Source organism: Etheostoma cragini, chromosome 18, assembly GCF_013103735.1.
Source record: "Etheostoma cragini isolate CJK2018 chromosome 18, CSU_Ecrag_1.0, whole genome shotgun sequence".
Classification (NCBI taxonomy): domain Eukaryota; kingdom Metazoa; phylum Chordata; class Actinopteri; order Perciformes; family Percidae; genus Etheostoma; species Etheostoma cragini.
In genome coordinates, this window is record NC_048424.1 from 12,918,951 (window position 1) to 12,934,443 (window position 15,493).

General features: G+C 40.3%; 1 protein-coding gene across 3 annotated transcripts; it reads right to left on the minus strand.

Annotated features, from left to right (window-relative positions):
- Window positions 1-259: 259 nt before the first annotated feature.
- LOC117961136 (adenylate cyclase type 3-like) lies at window positions 260-15,155 on the minus strand. Of its 3 annotated transcripts, none has more exons than XM_034899563.1 (21): window positions 15,070-15,155; window positions 10,570-13,789; window positions 8,737-8,886; window positions 7,347-7,483; window positions 7,130-7,241; window positions 6,449-6,576; window positions 5,784-5,942; window positions 5,536-5,695; window positions 5,242-5,349; window positions 4,964-5,040; window positions 4,701-4,862; window positions 4,449-4,536; window positions 3,997-4,113; window positions 3,090-3,361; window positions 2,641-2,722; window positions 2,263-2,421; window positions 1,703-1,849; window positions 1,468-1,584; window positions 1,222-1,348; window positions 998-1,122; window positions 260-870 (listed from the first exon to the last, which is right to left on the minus strand). In XM_034899563.1, exons 2-21 carry the CDS (start codon window positions 11,260-11,262, stop codon window positions 691-693), a joined length of 3,300 nt encoding a protein of 1,099 aa, XP_034755454.1. In that variant the 5' UTR covers window positions 11,263-13,789; window positions 15,070-15,155; the 3' UTR covers window positions 260-690. The 3 variants fall into 3 exon arrangements, with proteins under 3 accessions (XP_034755454.1, XP_034755455.1, XP_034755456.1); XM_034899564.1 differs by having other exon boundaries at window positions 14,826-15,070; XM_034899565.1 differs by lacking the exon at window positions 10,570-13,789 and having other exon boundaries at window positions 15,070-15,135.
- Window positions 15,156-15,493: the final 338 nt, after the last annotated feature.

A 15,493-nucleotide genomic window follows, 5' to 3' on the forward strand; every position in this document is an offset into this window, starting at 1 on the left:
ATACCTTTAGTATGGAAATAATATCATTCTGCGTGTTACATTTGGCATAGATTATTAATTCTTATATTTTGGTAGTAGACATTAAAGTCCACATATTATAAGTGATGCTAACATCATCCTTACATAATATAGCAATTAAATTTTTTTCTCTTTATTTGAAATTTGTATATAATGATTAGCAATTAGAAAATCCCCGCTACACACTTGTATTTTCACTAATTTTGCTTGATTAGAATTATTCACAAATTAATCTCAAAAATATAGTGCAAACTTGTTTTATTAACACAGTATAAATACAGTCTGATTAAGCTACATTATTTTACAAAACCTGAGCTCAAGGTGAAACAACAAAGGAAGTGAGTTTATATATCTGTTTCAACTAAGCTTGTAAGTTTCATAGCACTCTATGAATCAAGTGAAAAATTATACAAATCTTAAATGCAGGAGTTCTGTGAGATCATCAACTGTATTCCCAAATTATGTACAACTATACAGAAACAGTTCTGTTATAAAATTTCTCTGCTCACATTAGTATTATTTTGTTGTCTTGGTCTACTTCCATATGTTTTACATTTCTACAGAGCTTATGAAAACAATCTATGTAGGTAACCTGTGTATATGAAAGAAATTGAGCAGAGGGGACGATTCAGCTTATCCTTGTGTTAACGGCTTTTCACCAGGTGAGAATATTCAAAGGTCCCCAACTTGGTGTGGAAGGGCAGTGGTCACTGGTCCGCCATTGCTGGTGGGTTTATCTTTTCCTTTCATGAAGAAGGTAAGCAGCTCCCCTTTGCCTTTGACAAATATGGGTCCTCTTCGGATAAAGCGGAAGCCATACTCCTTTAAAATGTCATAGCAGTCCTCCACTACCTGAGGGCGGCGCAAAGCACAGCATTTAAAAGAGGGGGACAAAATCAGGAAAAAACAAAAAGTTGAAAATGAGCATGAAATAAGTTGAGGAAAGTAATAAGTATGTCTGTTTTTGTGTTTGTGCTACCTGGATGTTTCCCATCACTCCGGTGGACTCCATTCTGCTGGCTACATTGACGGTGTTGCCCCAGATATCATAGTGAGGTTTACGGGCTCCAATCACCCCAGCCAAAACTCCCCCCTTATTTAGACCTGAAGGGGATCAACATGAAAACATGGACATACACGCCAGCAAATGGGCAAAATTACAGACTCAAATACGCACAGCCACATACAGTAGCCTACACTAACCGATTCGGAGCATGAAGTTGTTGAAGGACTGTTTGTTGAGGTTGTTGAGGGTGACTTTCATGGCCAAGGCAAAGTCTGCCAGGTCAGCGAGGTGTTGCCAGCGCTCAATCAGTGACTGGTCCTCTGGCTGTGGAACAACAGTACAACTTTTTACTATTATTACCATTTGCAACCCCAGTTAAGATAAAGCGGTACAACAGGTTGTTATACTTAGACATGTGTATTTGTAAGCTAGAAGCTATGAACCTTGCGGTTGCTGTATCCATTGGTGTTGCTCTCTGGGGTGAGTCCTGATGCGGCCATGTAGGTGCTTCCTATTGTCTTGATCTTAGTGATGCAGCGGAACTCATCCCTGTCTAGTAACTGGAGGAGAAAGCACATATCATTTAGTCAAGGGGAGTTGTAGCCATTTAAAACCTGAAAGTTGTACAAATAGTTCTTTATATGTACAACTAGCTGTAGAAAAGCAGTTGGGACTCACACTGTCAAAGTCGGAGATGATCTCATTGAGAATCCTGAGACACTCAATGCCGCCGTTGTTGATGTTCTCTTCAGTGTAGAAATCAGAAAAGTTGGGGATGGAAGCAAACATCACACCTATTTCATTGTAAGACTGGCTGTACAACTCCTACAAACGACACATGACATGGTGTTAGTTTTTTCAGATTTTTCATTATAGATTAAACTTTTCTTTATCAACAAGCTCATTATCACTGACTACAAGAATACACCAGAGGAAAGCTTTAATGTGTTGTTATGACATGGACCACAAGATGGCACTGATGTTGACACAATGTTGTGAAGGCAACACATCCTGTACAGTACCTTCATTCATTAATGATGCAATTGACATTAGTATATAAAGGTGCTTTTGAACTGAGTTATTTTCATTGCCCTCTGATGAAGCTGTAAGATGTAATGTCTTATAAATAGAATCATGACCTTCCTCTTACTCCCTGACATTCCTGACTCATGCCCTTTTTATATTTCTCACATTTCTAGATCATATTAGCCCATCACTTGGCACACGCTCAAATGCACCTCATCTCTCTTCTTAGTGCCCAGAAAGTGTTTTGCTACATGCTCTGGCAGCATGTTGGTGACCAGGGCTTCGTTCCAGCGTCTCATCTCAAACACCCTCTCCTTCTGGTCATGCACACCGATCTTCCACAGGAACAGCTTCCTGGACTGGTGCTCCAACTACACACACCATGGAAGAAATGGAAACCATATAATGTTAAGATTAAGTAAGTAAGTTATTTGGAGAGAAAAATACACCATTATAGAAAGGTGATAATTGTTTGACCCTTTTAAAGGAAGATTTCCTCTGTCTGTACTGACTTATAAGTGCTGACTGTATGAAGCTGACAGGCTGTGGGTCCGCAAAGTGTGACACAGTGTGGGTGTACAGTGACTCACATGGCGGGCAAAGAAATAGAATCCAATCATCATGACAATGATCATCATGGTCATGAGGTACTTGGATGGCACTATGGATGTTCTGGATACAAGATAGAGGCAGAATAACACAGGTAAAAAAAGTAGTATACGTCAGTGTATTCGAAATATATTAGTATAATAAAGTTATTACAAGTATATTTTTACTTTTTGTCATTAATTTAAAGTGTATTTAACATAATGTTAAAAAATGTACTTTAAAATAAATGTAATTAAGTTTAACTTTAAATAACATTAAATATACTCATTCTGCAATTCCTATAGTGTTTTTTAGTGTATGTATAAAATGTGTACTTTAAGTGTATTTTAATATGTAAGTATGTTTACTTTTTCTAGTGGCTTATTTATTTATGTATTTCCAATAGCATGACACAACAACACACCGTGCTTCTGTTTTATTCATTTCTCACCTGTATGAGGCATACTGTATATAGTCATACAGGTCATAAATGTCCCTCCAGCTGTAGATATTAACAGCTCCAGTTGCTGTGACAACCAGCATCATGAGGCCCAGCTTAACCAGGTGGCTGACCTGTACCAACATGGCGGTGGCGATGAGTGACATCACAGCCATGAAGCTGTAGTGCTTTGGATTCTCTGCACAGCCTCGGTCACCAAGTGACTCAAGCACGGGGCCGGCGGTGCTGTTGAAGACTCGAAGGGACGGTGGAACACAGCTCAGCTGCAACACGTAAGTTGGGGGGACATTCATTTATTAATTTCAGTGTTGAAAGATGAACCTGGCAGAGTTACATTGAAACTATCATTTTGGCTGCCACTTACAGTATGACTACTATTGCTACATTACATTAATGGTATAAACTATATGTTGAGGATAACCCTGTTACAATAGCAACAGCAGGAAAAGCAAAACACATTTGATTGTTTTTTCAAGCATTTTTGTCCAACTGTGACTATCCACTCCACATGACAGCTAAGACAGGGAAGTTACTGTTCGCTTTTGCGTCACCTATTCCTGTCATTCCCATTGGGCCGTGACAAATGAGCCAGCAGGCAGCGAGACAGACAGCTAATTGACCCCACTGGGAACATGTTGTCAGACACATAAAAGGTAGTGATAGTTTGATGAGGACAAAGTGGAAACACACAAATGGAAAGACGTGCACACACACTAAGGTTGGGCGATATGATGATAAGGCAGCATTTAATAACAGGAGTTTTGCCTTAAGATGTATATAGAGTTTTAGGCATTTACAGTAATTCACTGTATTAGCCAAAGCATTAGTTATATTGCCCACTCCTAACACACACACACGCAATGTATAAAAGTTACATCAAAGTGTCTTGCAGTCTTACCATGTCAGCAATCACAGCCATTGTGAGAACAAATATGGCCGCCATGGCCCATGTGTTTCTGGCCCAACGTGTGCGATCAATCCACACTGAGAAAGACACCAACCTTTTGGAGAACATCTGTGACAAACAAACAGTTAATGCACAGTAACGTATTGTCTCTCTATACTTCATAAGATTTCATCAGTCTTGTCAGTCAAATGTCATTTTTACAAATGAATGTTTCTAGTATTGCCTTTGACCAGGTTGTTTTCAGAGAATTCAGAGGCTCATTGAAAATCAAAAAAGAAATCATATCTCGGTGTTAGTGTGCCTTCTTTGATCATGTACATCTGCATCAGAAGTGGTTGAAAATGTTCTTGCGCCAAAAAAGTTTGATAAAGTGCTGCACAAAGACATTTTAAATAAATTGTTTCCCATCACCACAACCATGGGTACTAATTTAGTTTTCTCACCCTGGGGAAGATGGCAGCCAGGGAGCACACTGCGAGGATAAGCAACAACACCTCTCCTATTGCAAAAGTCACATAGTTGACCGCCAAACTAGGACAAGAACACACAGCTTCAGTCAAATCCTTGGTGTGCATTTGCCATTTTTAAACACAATAGATTAATGTACTGTATGTATTTCCAGATTTGTGTGTGTGTATGTGTGTATGTGTCTGTTTTTCACGAGCTACAAGACAAAGTAATGTATGTGAACTCACAGTGGGTCTATAAACACCTCCATTGCTGTGATGAAGAAGAGCACAATGATGCAGCAGCAGAAGGCCGCTCCGCTTCGCTTCTCCTTCTCTGAGGAGTAGTGCTCCTCCAACTTTGCATCCACAAAACGCAACGACACAGGGTTGATCTGATGATCCTTTATTCTGTAAGGAACACACAGAGATGTTATCCCTCTAACTTTGTTACCATCGTCTTCGGCTTTTGTTATCTTTTTTTTTTTTTTTTTATTGTCTTGTGTTCTCACATTTGCTGAGTTTCTCTCTCCAGCAGCTCCTGCTGCAGCCGACTGTTGATCACTTGTTGCTCGACTATCTTATTCCTCTGATGATGGCAGCAAGAAAAGGAAGATCACGTAGGCAAGATTATCAAGCTATTTTTCAAAGAATGTCTGTGTGTTCAGAATTCAGAATTACCGTTTTTTGTGTGTTTCTACAAGTGACAATATACTCTTTACCTATATGCACTGGTGTGAAAACCTGAGTTTATGGTTGACAATGAATAAAGACATTCATCATAATTTACCTCCTGCTTAGACTCCGTAGGTGTGGATTGGGGAGAGGCTGCATTCCAATTGGTTACTGTAGTACTGATCAACTTGTCTGAATTTCTGTTGGACAAGGTGCCAGGTTTCTGAGGGCAGAGAAGCAGGAAGAACATCTGTCAATGTGATACAATTACAACAGCAAACAACAAACTACATTTAATGTAGTGTTTGAAAAGTATTACAGTAACTTTAACCTTACTTTCTTTTTGATTACATCTAGGTTTGTGAGATAATAATCATAAAGAAACAATGTTTTTCATAAAGTCACTCACATTTTCACTGTGCCCATTTGCCACCTGTTTAGACACCAGAACCAGGTAAGTGTCGATGCCTTTCTCCAGCAGGTACTCGCACCTCTCCCCGCCGTCCCCCGGCTCCAGTTCAAATTCTCCATGCAGACTGTCCTTGGTGGTCTGGGAAATATGCACTCTCCTGTGTAGCCGACAGACTTCCTGAATTAAAATGCATGAAAGAATGTGACTGCTCATCCTGAGAGTGAAACTAAGTACTGTTCTCTCACCCAGGAATCCCCCCAGATTCCATCTTATTGGCTACAGTGACATCTGTGGACCAAACGTCAAACTGCCACCTCTTCTGCCCAAGCACTCCTCCGAGCACGGTGCCCGTGTGAACGCCCACACGCATGTCCACGTCAGTTTTAGTCTTCTCTCGCACGTACCTGAGGCAAGAGGAAAAGTGGAGTGTCTCTGTTGTATCTTCTTTAAAGTATTCTTCCATATTCACATAGATTTAAAGATTATTTTGGGGCATTTTTAGGACTTTATTCAACAGGACAGCCAAAGACATGAAAGGGGAGAGAGGGGGAATGACATGCAGCAAAAAGCCACAGGTCGGAGCCGACCTCTATATATGGGTGCCCCCTTTACCAACTGAGCTATCCGGGCGCCAATATTCATATCCATTTTAATTTATATTTATATTAATAGAATTTTAAAATTTATTTTGTCTTTTTTCACTCCCATCTCTTCTCCTACTGTGTTTATTTATATTTTTGACTGAGGAAATCTGCCTTTTTCTTGTGATTGTCTGTTGTCTTATACAAAAGATATATAAATAAACTGACCACGATTCCACTTCAACTTCATCACTGTCTCTTCCTTTTACTCTATCTGTCTTTTGTAGTGTTTATGTTGTATTATTGATTCAAATAAAATCACTACTTACGATATGGCGTCTACCATCGCTAGGCCCATCATTATGGAGCAGGCAGCGTGGTCCTCTCTGAAGTCAGGAAGACCACAGATGCAATAGTAACAGTCTCCGAGGATCTTTATCCTCAGTTGGTGATGTTCCTGAAAGAGAGCAAGAGAATAGAGAGTGTTGTGCATATTTAGGCTAAAATAAGTGCAGAAAAAAGCTACATTTGGCATAGGAAGAAATAAATATCAATGCAAATGTTGTTAACATGTTACATTCCATTTTATTCAAAACTCTGACAAAAGCCTCTCTATCTGTTTAAATTCGTATTATACATTTGTATCATGCATTGTAACACTGTGTTCCTTTCTGAAGATTCAACCAATATCTCACGTCATCTAAGTGAATAGAGGAATTGTAGGAAAATGCATATATTATTGTGTGTCTCGTTATCCCCGCTTTGTGTCACTTTGTTCTTCCAGATCTCGTAACTGATTTCTGAATCAACTCACAGAGGCCAGTAGATGATAGGATACAAACCACAAAACCATTGTGATCGGATTGTTTCACAGTAAAACGGAAAAATGGGAAATTACATATCCACCTGTGTAAAACATTACCAGTACTCCTACTAACAATATCCTAGTAGATTGTCTTGATCAAATCAGTACAGTAAACTACAAGGGAGACAGAAAAACAAACACTCACTTCTGCCAGTTTATCGAAGCGGGCGAACAGTTCATTAAGCAGCTTTACGAGCTCCTGGGCGCTACAGGCGGAGGACAGCTGGGTGAAGCCCACTATGTCAGCAAACAGGATACTGGAACACAAGTGAAGGGGTCGCAATGTGACATTTAACAAGCTGTGAAAAAAAAGAAAACGTCCCGTAACATGGATCATCAAAAGCTGATTTAGTGATCCTGACCTGACGTTTTCATGGCGGTACATGTACATGGTGTTGAACTGCTGGTGCTGTCCCTCATTCTGATCGGCCTGGTTCTTCATGCCCTGCAACATCTCGTCAGCGATGTGTTTGGGCAGGATGGACAGTAATAGTTCCTCCTACATGGAGACACATTTGAAGACCAGTGAGTTTTGTCAAGTTTAGCACTGACAGAAATAATACATCCGTCACATGTGTATTGTGTGTGTGTGTGTGTGTGTGTGTGTGTGTTTGTGTGTGTTTGTGTGTGTGTGTCTACATAGCATGACTGAGGAAGTAAAGGAACTCTCACGAGATCCTGTCAACTGGTGTAACCAGTTCTGGTTGGCTTGGTCTTCTTGTCTTCTACCAAGCCCCCCCCAAAGCAAAAACACTTTGGGAATTGAATCTTCTCTCTTTTTGTCATTTTGTCTCTCTATCCTCATCTACATATCCACCATTAGTCCTTAAACCCCCTCTTTATACAACTCTCACAAGTCTGTTTCTCTTTTTACACAAATTCCCCCGGTCAGAATCACAGAAAGAAATGAAAAAATTGAAATGAATAAACTAAAATAAAGATTAGAGACATATATTACATTATCTTTGATTTTAATAAATTAAAGTTATGGATTAGCATCAACTTTCAAATACTGGCAGCCTTGTGGCATGAGAAGAAATACATAATAGCTTGAAATGGCTGTGAGTAAACACTGTATCATTGGCAGTTTATTCAGAATATGATTGCACTGAAAATGAAGCACATCTATCCATGACTAGAGCTCACACTCACATTTATGCCACAGCCACTCTTTCACTTCCCCCTAATATTAGGGAGAGACAAATGAAAGCCTTTGTTTTTAAATAGACTATAAACTTAAGCAAAGGGACCATAAACAAGATTCTCATTATAAAGAAAAAACAGGGTAGCTGCAAAAGGAGCACAACAGAGAGATGGATGCTTAACACGAAGGGAAACTAAGAACAACAATGAAAATGCTTTAAAAATATAGAATCATGTCTTTCCGCAGTTTTGGTAAATGTTATGTTAGTTGTCACAGAGCCCAAGCTGACCTTATTTTGTCTGGTCCCTGACGGTAGCTGCGCTGGTGAAAACAAGTCTCTCTAATCAACCTATTAGCCCCGAGCAGGGCAAAACACTCTGTAATTAGGCTGCACAGGGTGTTCTACCTCACATGTGTGTTGGTGCATGTGTGTGTGTGCATGTGTGTGTGTATTTATTTGTGTGTGTGTGTCTGAGTGTGTGTGTGTGTCCCAAATAAGGAAATGCCTGATCTCATTAAGCAAAGTATAGATTTGATTTTGTGTGTGTGTGTGTGTGTGTGTGTGTGTGTGTGTGTGTGTGTGTGTGTTTGTGTGTGCCCCCAACTACCTGCTGGGTGCTCTGCTCCTCCAGCGTGAGTTTGACCTCTAGAGACTGACGGGCCTCCAAAAAGGCTGTCCTGTACTTCCTGTCGGCCATGTAGTACGACATCACACCCACTGTGGCTGCACACAGGTACAGCATCACGTTGGCTAAGAGCTGCAGAGAGGGAGAAAGGATAAGCAATACTGTATGTGTGGTGGTTAGTTTCCTCGTGCTATCTCTTTGTCACCACTGTTTGTTATTGTCAGATTTTACACATCAACTTTTACATTGTGTATTGGAGTTTCCAGATCTATTCTCTATATTCAGAGACCGTATATGTATTGAATATATGTATCAAACATTTCTAACAGATTTAATCAACTGTTCTAGGAAGATCATTTCTGGAAAATATGGCACAAACAGGTGTAGGCTCAACAAATGTAAATTCTTTGTTATAATTATATATAATTCACATCCCGGAGATGGGTCAAGTAACACAAGCAGTGACTGGCTATCAACATTTTCATTTTTTTTTCATTTGGTGATTAGAGCCTATTGAATTGTGTAGCACTAAAAGGAATTTAGGTTACATGCGCATAACACATTTTGTGAACAGAATCGAACAACTGCATTTTTTTCCTGGCAAATCTGAATCAAAGCCACACATCACCTGGATAGTATTATTATTCCCTTAACCCTTGTGTTATTATTATAGAAAGAATTTTTACAGATAGATATGATAAGTTTAGCCTAACTTATTATATCTAGATATAATATTATATATTTAGATATATTTATACATCTATCGAAAAATGCTGTCTATAATAATAGCCGCCTGGATATTTATTCATAGTACATGTTCACCTGTAAGCTCTGTAAACCATTAGTATATTATGTACATTGTACATATCTGTAAAATTTCTATTTATAGTACTATCCACCTGTATATTATATTCAATACATCCAGCTGTAAATCTTGCTCACAATACCTCTTATCTATATTTTATATTCATAGGACAAACCCATCTGTAAAATTTTGCTAATAATAGTATTAATTTCTATATTTATGCAGTACATATACATGTCCTGCACTTATGAAACCATTGTATATCCTGCACTTACTGCTATTGCACTTCTGGTTAGACCCACACTGCATTTCGTTGCCTTATACCTGTACCTGTGTAATGACAATAAAGTTGAATCTAATTTAATCTAATTACTGTTGTCTTCTAGTCAAAATTGAAAGTCAACACTATTGTTGACTTTTTTATAATCAACCATTTTATTGTACATTTTGTCCCTTTTTTCAACACTTCTTTCAATGTTTGTAAATTTTTTGACGTTTTCAACACTATGTAACACTTATTTAACTCTAGTTTTACAGTTATTTTTGGAATTTATGGTCAATAAAACTCATTTTTAGGAAACGATACCTAATGTTTGAGTTAGAAAAGCAGAAATTAGAAATGATTTAGATTAAAACTAAAGTAATGTATGTTGATGGATAATCACAGACTGGAATATGTCAACTTTTACTCAATACTATTTCAAAAGCAATTCAATTATTTTCTCAGAATTCTATAAAATTTAATAAGACACCCCAAAATGAATAACAGTGGAGATTTGTACTTGCCAAAGAGCGTTGTCTGGAATCATTCATGTTATTTGGGGTAATTGCAGTTGGGTAGTTAATAAGAACATTGATATAGGAAAAGGGGTCAATTTGACCCGAGGACAACATGAGGGTCAAGCAATGGTTCCCAACATTTTGGGCTTGTGATATAATGCCCTACAGCGTGGACACTGCACACATCTCCACACATGACACCCTAAGTTACAGGTGCTTTTAGGCCATACCTGTCTTGCCAGCATGGGCTCCTGCATGTTGGCCTCAAAACGTTGAGCCACGGTCAGCCCCAGGACCAGGGTGTATATCCCACAGGAGAGGCCTGTGAGCAGGAGCAGCGGCACCATGTCCAGGGGGAGGGTCAGAAAGCTGGAGAAACTGAAGAAGACCTGCCAGCCCACAGAGTCACTGGCATGGGGGAAACGCTTGCAATTCAGGAAAATGTAACATAAAACGTGGACGGTGATCATCAGCCACATTATGTACGGCACTGCTCTGCGTGAGACTGGCGATGCAGGGAGCTTCTGTCGCCAGGACAGCGCGTAAAGCACCACGTCCGCAGCCAGAGCCACAGCTGCGACCACCACCATCGCCAGTTTGTCCTCAGTGTACACCACCGCGCACATGATGATGATGAAGCTGTTGAAAAGACCAGCAAACATCACCAGCACGAGCATGTTCTCTTGTCTCTGTTGGCAGAAGTAGTTCTGGTAAATTCTCTCCAGTGATTCTGGCGCAAAAGTGAGCCGCATTGTGCACGGCAGGCAGCGGCAGCAGCTCGACTGGACCACGGCCACTTCACGCGTCCGACCCGCTCCATGGCCTGCTCCATGACCTGGATCACCGGGAACTTGAACTGAATACTCCAATGAGTACTCTGCAGATTGCTCTTTATCTATTGTACGGACCCGGTTTAGAGACATGTTGCTTCAATTAAGGTTCATAAAGTAATACTTGCGTAGGCCTGCATTAATCCTGAAGTGCGCAGAATGCCAAAATCCATGGAAAAGTTGGGCTGCTGCCCATCTTTGTTCTATTAACAAAGATAATTACAATTGGATTGATTGTTGTCCTTTTAAAAATCAATCCAACTCAATGAAAAACACGTCAGTGCTGGAACTAATTACATCCCAGAGTGTTCCAATGACTTTTACTATTTGCTTTGTCCACCATAGAAATGTTATTACCTTTCAAAACGATTACCATGCTTTTTTTTTTCATTTCATGGTGCCAAACAATTCCTTAGAAGCATATTAGATTCTCCGAGCTTCTCACAGCCTTGGAGCTGCTGCTCTGTCCCCAGGCTGTTTCAGTGGAAAAAACTTCTTTGTTCAGGAAGCTGCAGTCCAGTGTGCTGCCATGGTAGACCAACAAAACCCTGAGCCACAGGCGGATATCCATTTGCATGCAACATATAATCTTTTCAGAAAGGCTAATAAGAATATATATATATATATATATATAGGCAGGAAATGTTATTTTGATTTATGAGTCTATATTTTTCTTAATCGTCTGCACAACAGACTCTACTCCAAGATGCTCTTCAGTCTTCTGTTAGTCTTTGCTGTCTCTCTCCTCCCTCTCCCCCTCCTTTTTCTACTCTTCTGTTACTGTTGCTAAGATGAAACCAAAGTAACTGGCAAATGGCAATCACCTCTTGGGAAAATGTGGCAATGCTGGTAGGAAGAGGTGAGCGAAAGGGATCATTACAGCTATTTTGGCATTCAATACGTTTTACCCCCCAGTGTCTTACAATAATCATAAGATATTCACATTTTAGTGAATAAATACTAAAACACATGCTTGGATAACTTTCATCATCCATTTTATTCAACACTGGTAGCCACAATAAAACATGTTTATGACAATTGTGTGCGCTTTTGAATTAAAAAATGAGATTCAAATAAACTCAAACTTTAAAGGTGTTATAACTTGTATGCCAGTGTAGACGTGCATTAATGCTATCACATCAGTCTACTTAACATGAACACATATACACTCTTTGTTAGTGTCTGGCCTTGTGTTCAGGCAGAGACAGAGATCTGATCCCGGGCTTCAATCACTCTCTGTGTTCGCTTGTTGTCGCCGCTGGTTTTCCTATCATGCCACTAAGGGCACTTCCCAACGCCAACAATATAGCCACCAGAACTCCCACAGTCCCCAGTCTCCCCAGGGCTGCGGTACCCAACGCTGCAGCCCCGAGTGCCCCGGCTCCAATAGGGGCTGCTGCTGCGGTGACCGTCTCCATGCCGATTCCTTTAATTAGCTCTGGCCCTGAGAGAAGTCCCCTTTGTAGCTTCACCTGAGTGTGGAACGGGCTCTTTGGTGCACCAAGAACAAAGGCCCCCACTGCAACAAGGGTGATTGTTAGAAGTTCTGATGTAGTCAGGAGAGTCGCTTTCAGTGCTACACCTTGCATAGCCAGAATTGCCCCAACAACAACTGAACCTAAAGCTGCTAAAGTTGAGTTTCTAGACCCAAACGCCTGTTTTGCTGCAACACTTGCAGCTCCGAGCGACACCCCTGCAGCTGTAGCAGCTCCTAGCGTTCCCCCTATGCTGCTTCGGGTCCCCAGAGAAAAGCTCCATTGAAGAATGGCTCTCAGGGAAATTGAAGATATTATAGCAGCTCCCACAGCGACCTTCCCAGCCACCTCTGGCCCCAGCCCAACCATGGCCACTGTTCCCAGGCCAGCCCCTAGCAGTCCTGCAGACAGAAACGCCACCCAGAGGACCGACCGCAGCATCAAAACCACCTCTGCTTCAGACCCTTGTCCTGCTTCCCCTGCACCCAAACCTACTGAAAATCCAAGTATCCCAACAAAAACAGAGTAGAAGAATATCCTCTCTAAAAGTTTGCACCCGGTTTTAGATTTTGGTCTTTGTGTCATCCTCTCTGTCAGAGCCTTTCGTAGGGCACAAAGAACAGAGATGGTCAATCCCACGACGAAAAGTCCAACCATTACTCCCATTCTGCCGTATACAACACTGAGGTACAGAGTGGTAAAGATGATTAACAGAGCTTTGGTCATGTCGTTAATATTGGAGTAAGAGTAGACTACAAGGACCAGGATGCCTTGGGCTCCGATATAGATCCATGGTGGAAGGATGCTTGCTAACACTCCAGTAGTGACAGCGCCCACCACAACAGAGGCTCCTGTTGTGGCCTCCGCTAACCACGGCAACCTCACTCCAACGTGGGTCAGTAGCTTCATCACCATGGCAGCGAGGAGAAAACCACTTCCCAGAGATAGGAGCACTGAAGTGAACACGAGGCACGCTGTCACCACCCCGACACCTGTGGAACCGGCTCGACCAGCAGCCAGAGTCGCAGCAGTCAGCAGGACGCCGTCTTCAGTCAGTGTGGGCTCAACTGCAAAGAGCACAGCTTCTCCAAACGCAAAACCTGCCGCTGCACTTTGTAGGGCTGTCGTCACAACACCAAAAACACCTGGACACAAGGATTTAATAATATAAAAAGTATTCTCTTTGAGTCACAACTGGTTGGAAGTAACTAAGTACATTTACTTCAATACCAACACCAATTTTACACAGGAAGTTCAGTTTACTCTTAATGGGGAGTACTACTCAGCCGGAGGTGTATAATGTCTGCTGAGGCTCTGGAGGGAGCTTTTTAAAAGCTGAGAAAATAATCCTAATGATGCATTGGTACATATTTTTCTTTTTCATTTTTAACAGAAATCCTAAATTACATACTGTGGCAAGTGTATCAAAAGATACGCGTTGCATTATGGGAAAAGTAGGATACTGGGTTTTCGGGGCTTAATCCACAGTGTTTATTGTCATTATTATTTAATTATCTATGTGTTTATTTTATCTATTTTTTGATCAAATTTTTCACATTTTCTGTTGAATTCTATGTTTCATGCCAGCCTTTTGTAAACCATCTATTCACAAAGTGCTATATAAATAATCATGATTATGATATTATTATATAACATACAACTAAAAGTCTTTTCATTTCAGATGTAAATATTGTACTTGTTACCCCGCTACATTTACCCGACAGCTCTTTAGGTAATAGTTACTTAGATTTTTCAAAGAAAACTTTTGACAAAATTCTAAACTATGATGCCTTGTTATAAATCAAACTACCCAAATGTAAAACAATTAAAATGAGCATAACCTGCTTCTTTATATATTAACAATTCTGCAATAATTTAATAACATATGTATAGTAATAAAGTATTTTTCTAATGTATTTATATAATACATGTGTACTTGTATTAACTACATTTTATATGCAGGGCTTTCACTTGTAATGGAGTACTTTTATGTTGTAGTATTGCTACTTTTACTACAGTATGCCCAGAGTGTTCTCCACATGTTATGACCTGCTCCTGTCACTTTAAGAGGAAAGTGAAACCACTGAAATGGGTCCATGCCTGAAACTTAAAACCAGGAAGCCTGTCTGAACTACGAAAATATAACAAACATTTCAACAGACCGTTTAACTACAGACACACATGCATCAGAGCAGTCGACTCCCTGCAAAAAAAACAAAATCTATACTCTGTCTGTACTCTGGTTCATATTAGGTATCACATCAGCAACTCTGTGACTTGGCTGCACCTTTTAGATTCTGTTCAGACATCAACTCCGAGTCATCTAAGCAGCTAATTTAATCAGCTGTATAGATATCTGATGGAGCCTTAAAATATCTCAAGTTTAACACATTTAGTTTCCGATGTATTTCTGAAGTCCTCTTACCCAGGCTTGTTTCTGCCATGGCTGCTTGTGGCTTGTCTAGCTTAGGCACAGCCACGGGCTCCACCTCTTCCTCTGATGCCACTTTTCACCTACAGAGGACAGAACATACCAGAAAAAAACAGCAGTGTATGATTGACCTGTTCTGTACAGCCTATTCAACACAGTTTGAAATAAATGCCATGATAGAGAGAGATAAAGGTTTGGCCTAAACAAGTCTAACCCCTCATTGTCTTTGCGGGTTTTACAGAGGCTTAACTTGCAGCTCACATATCACATACAGTATTCACAACCACAGTACAAGCCATGTCAGCTTTATTGTCAATTCCTTCATTTATACTAGACATGCAGAAGAATCGAATATTCGTGAAGTAAAATGCACAACAGACAAGAAAAGACATTATTACCACAACAGTAAAAAACAAAA

Coding starts and splice junctions, on each gene's coding strand:
- LOC117961136 (XM_034899563.1), bottom strand. CDS start 11,262: ATGTCTCTAAACCGGGTCCGTACAATAGATAAAGAGCAATCTGCAGAG. Junction 7,484..8,736: donor AGGAGCAGAGCACCCAGCAG/GTAGTTGGGGGC, acceptor GTCTCCATGTAG/GAGGAACTATTACTGTCCAT. Junction 5,943..6,448: donor GCGATGGTAGACGCCATATC/GTAAGTAGTGAT, acceptor CTCTTGCCTCAG/GTACGTGCGAGAGAAGACTA.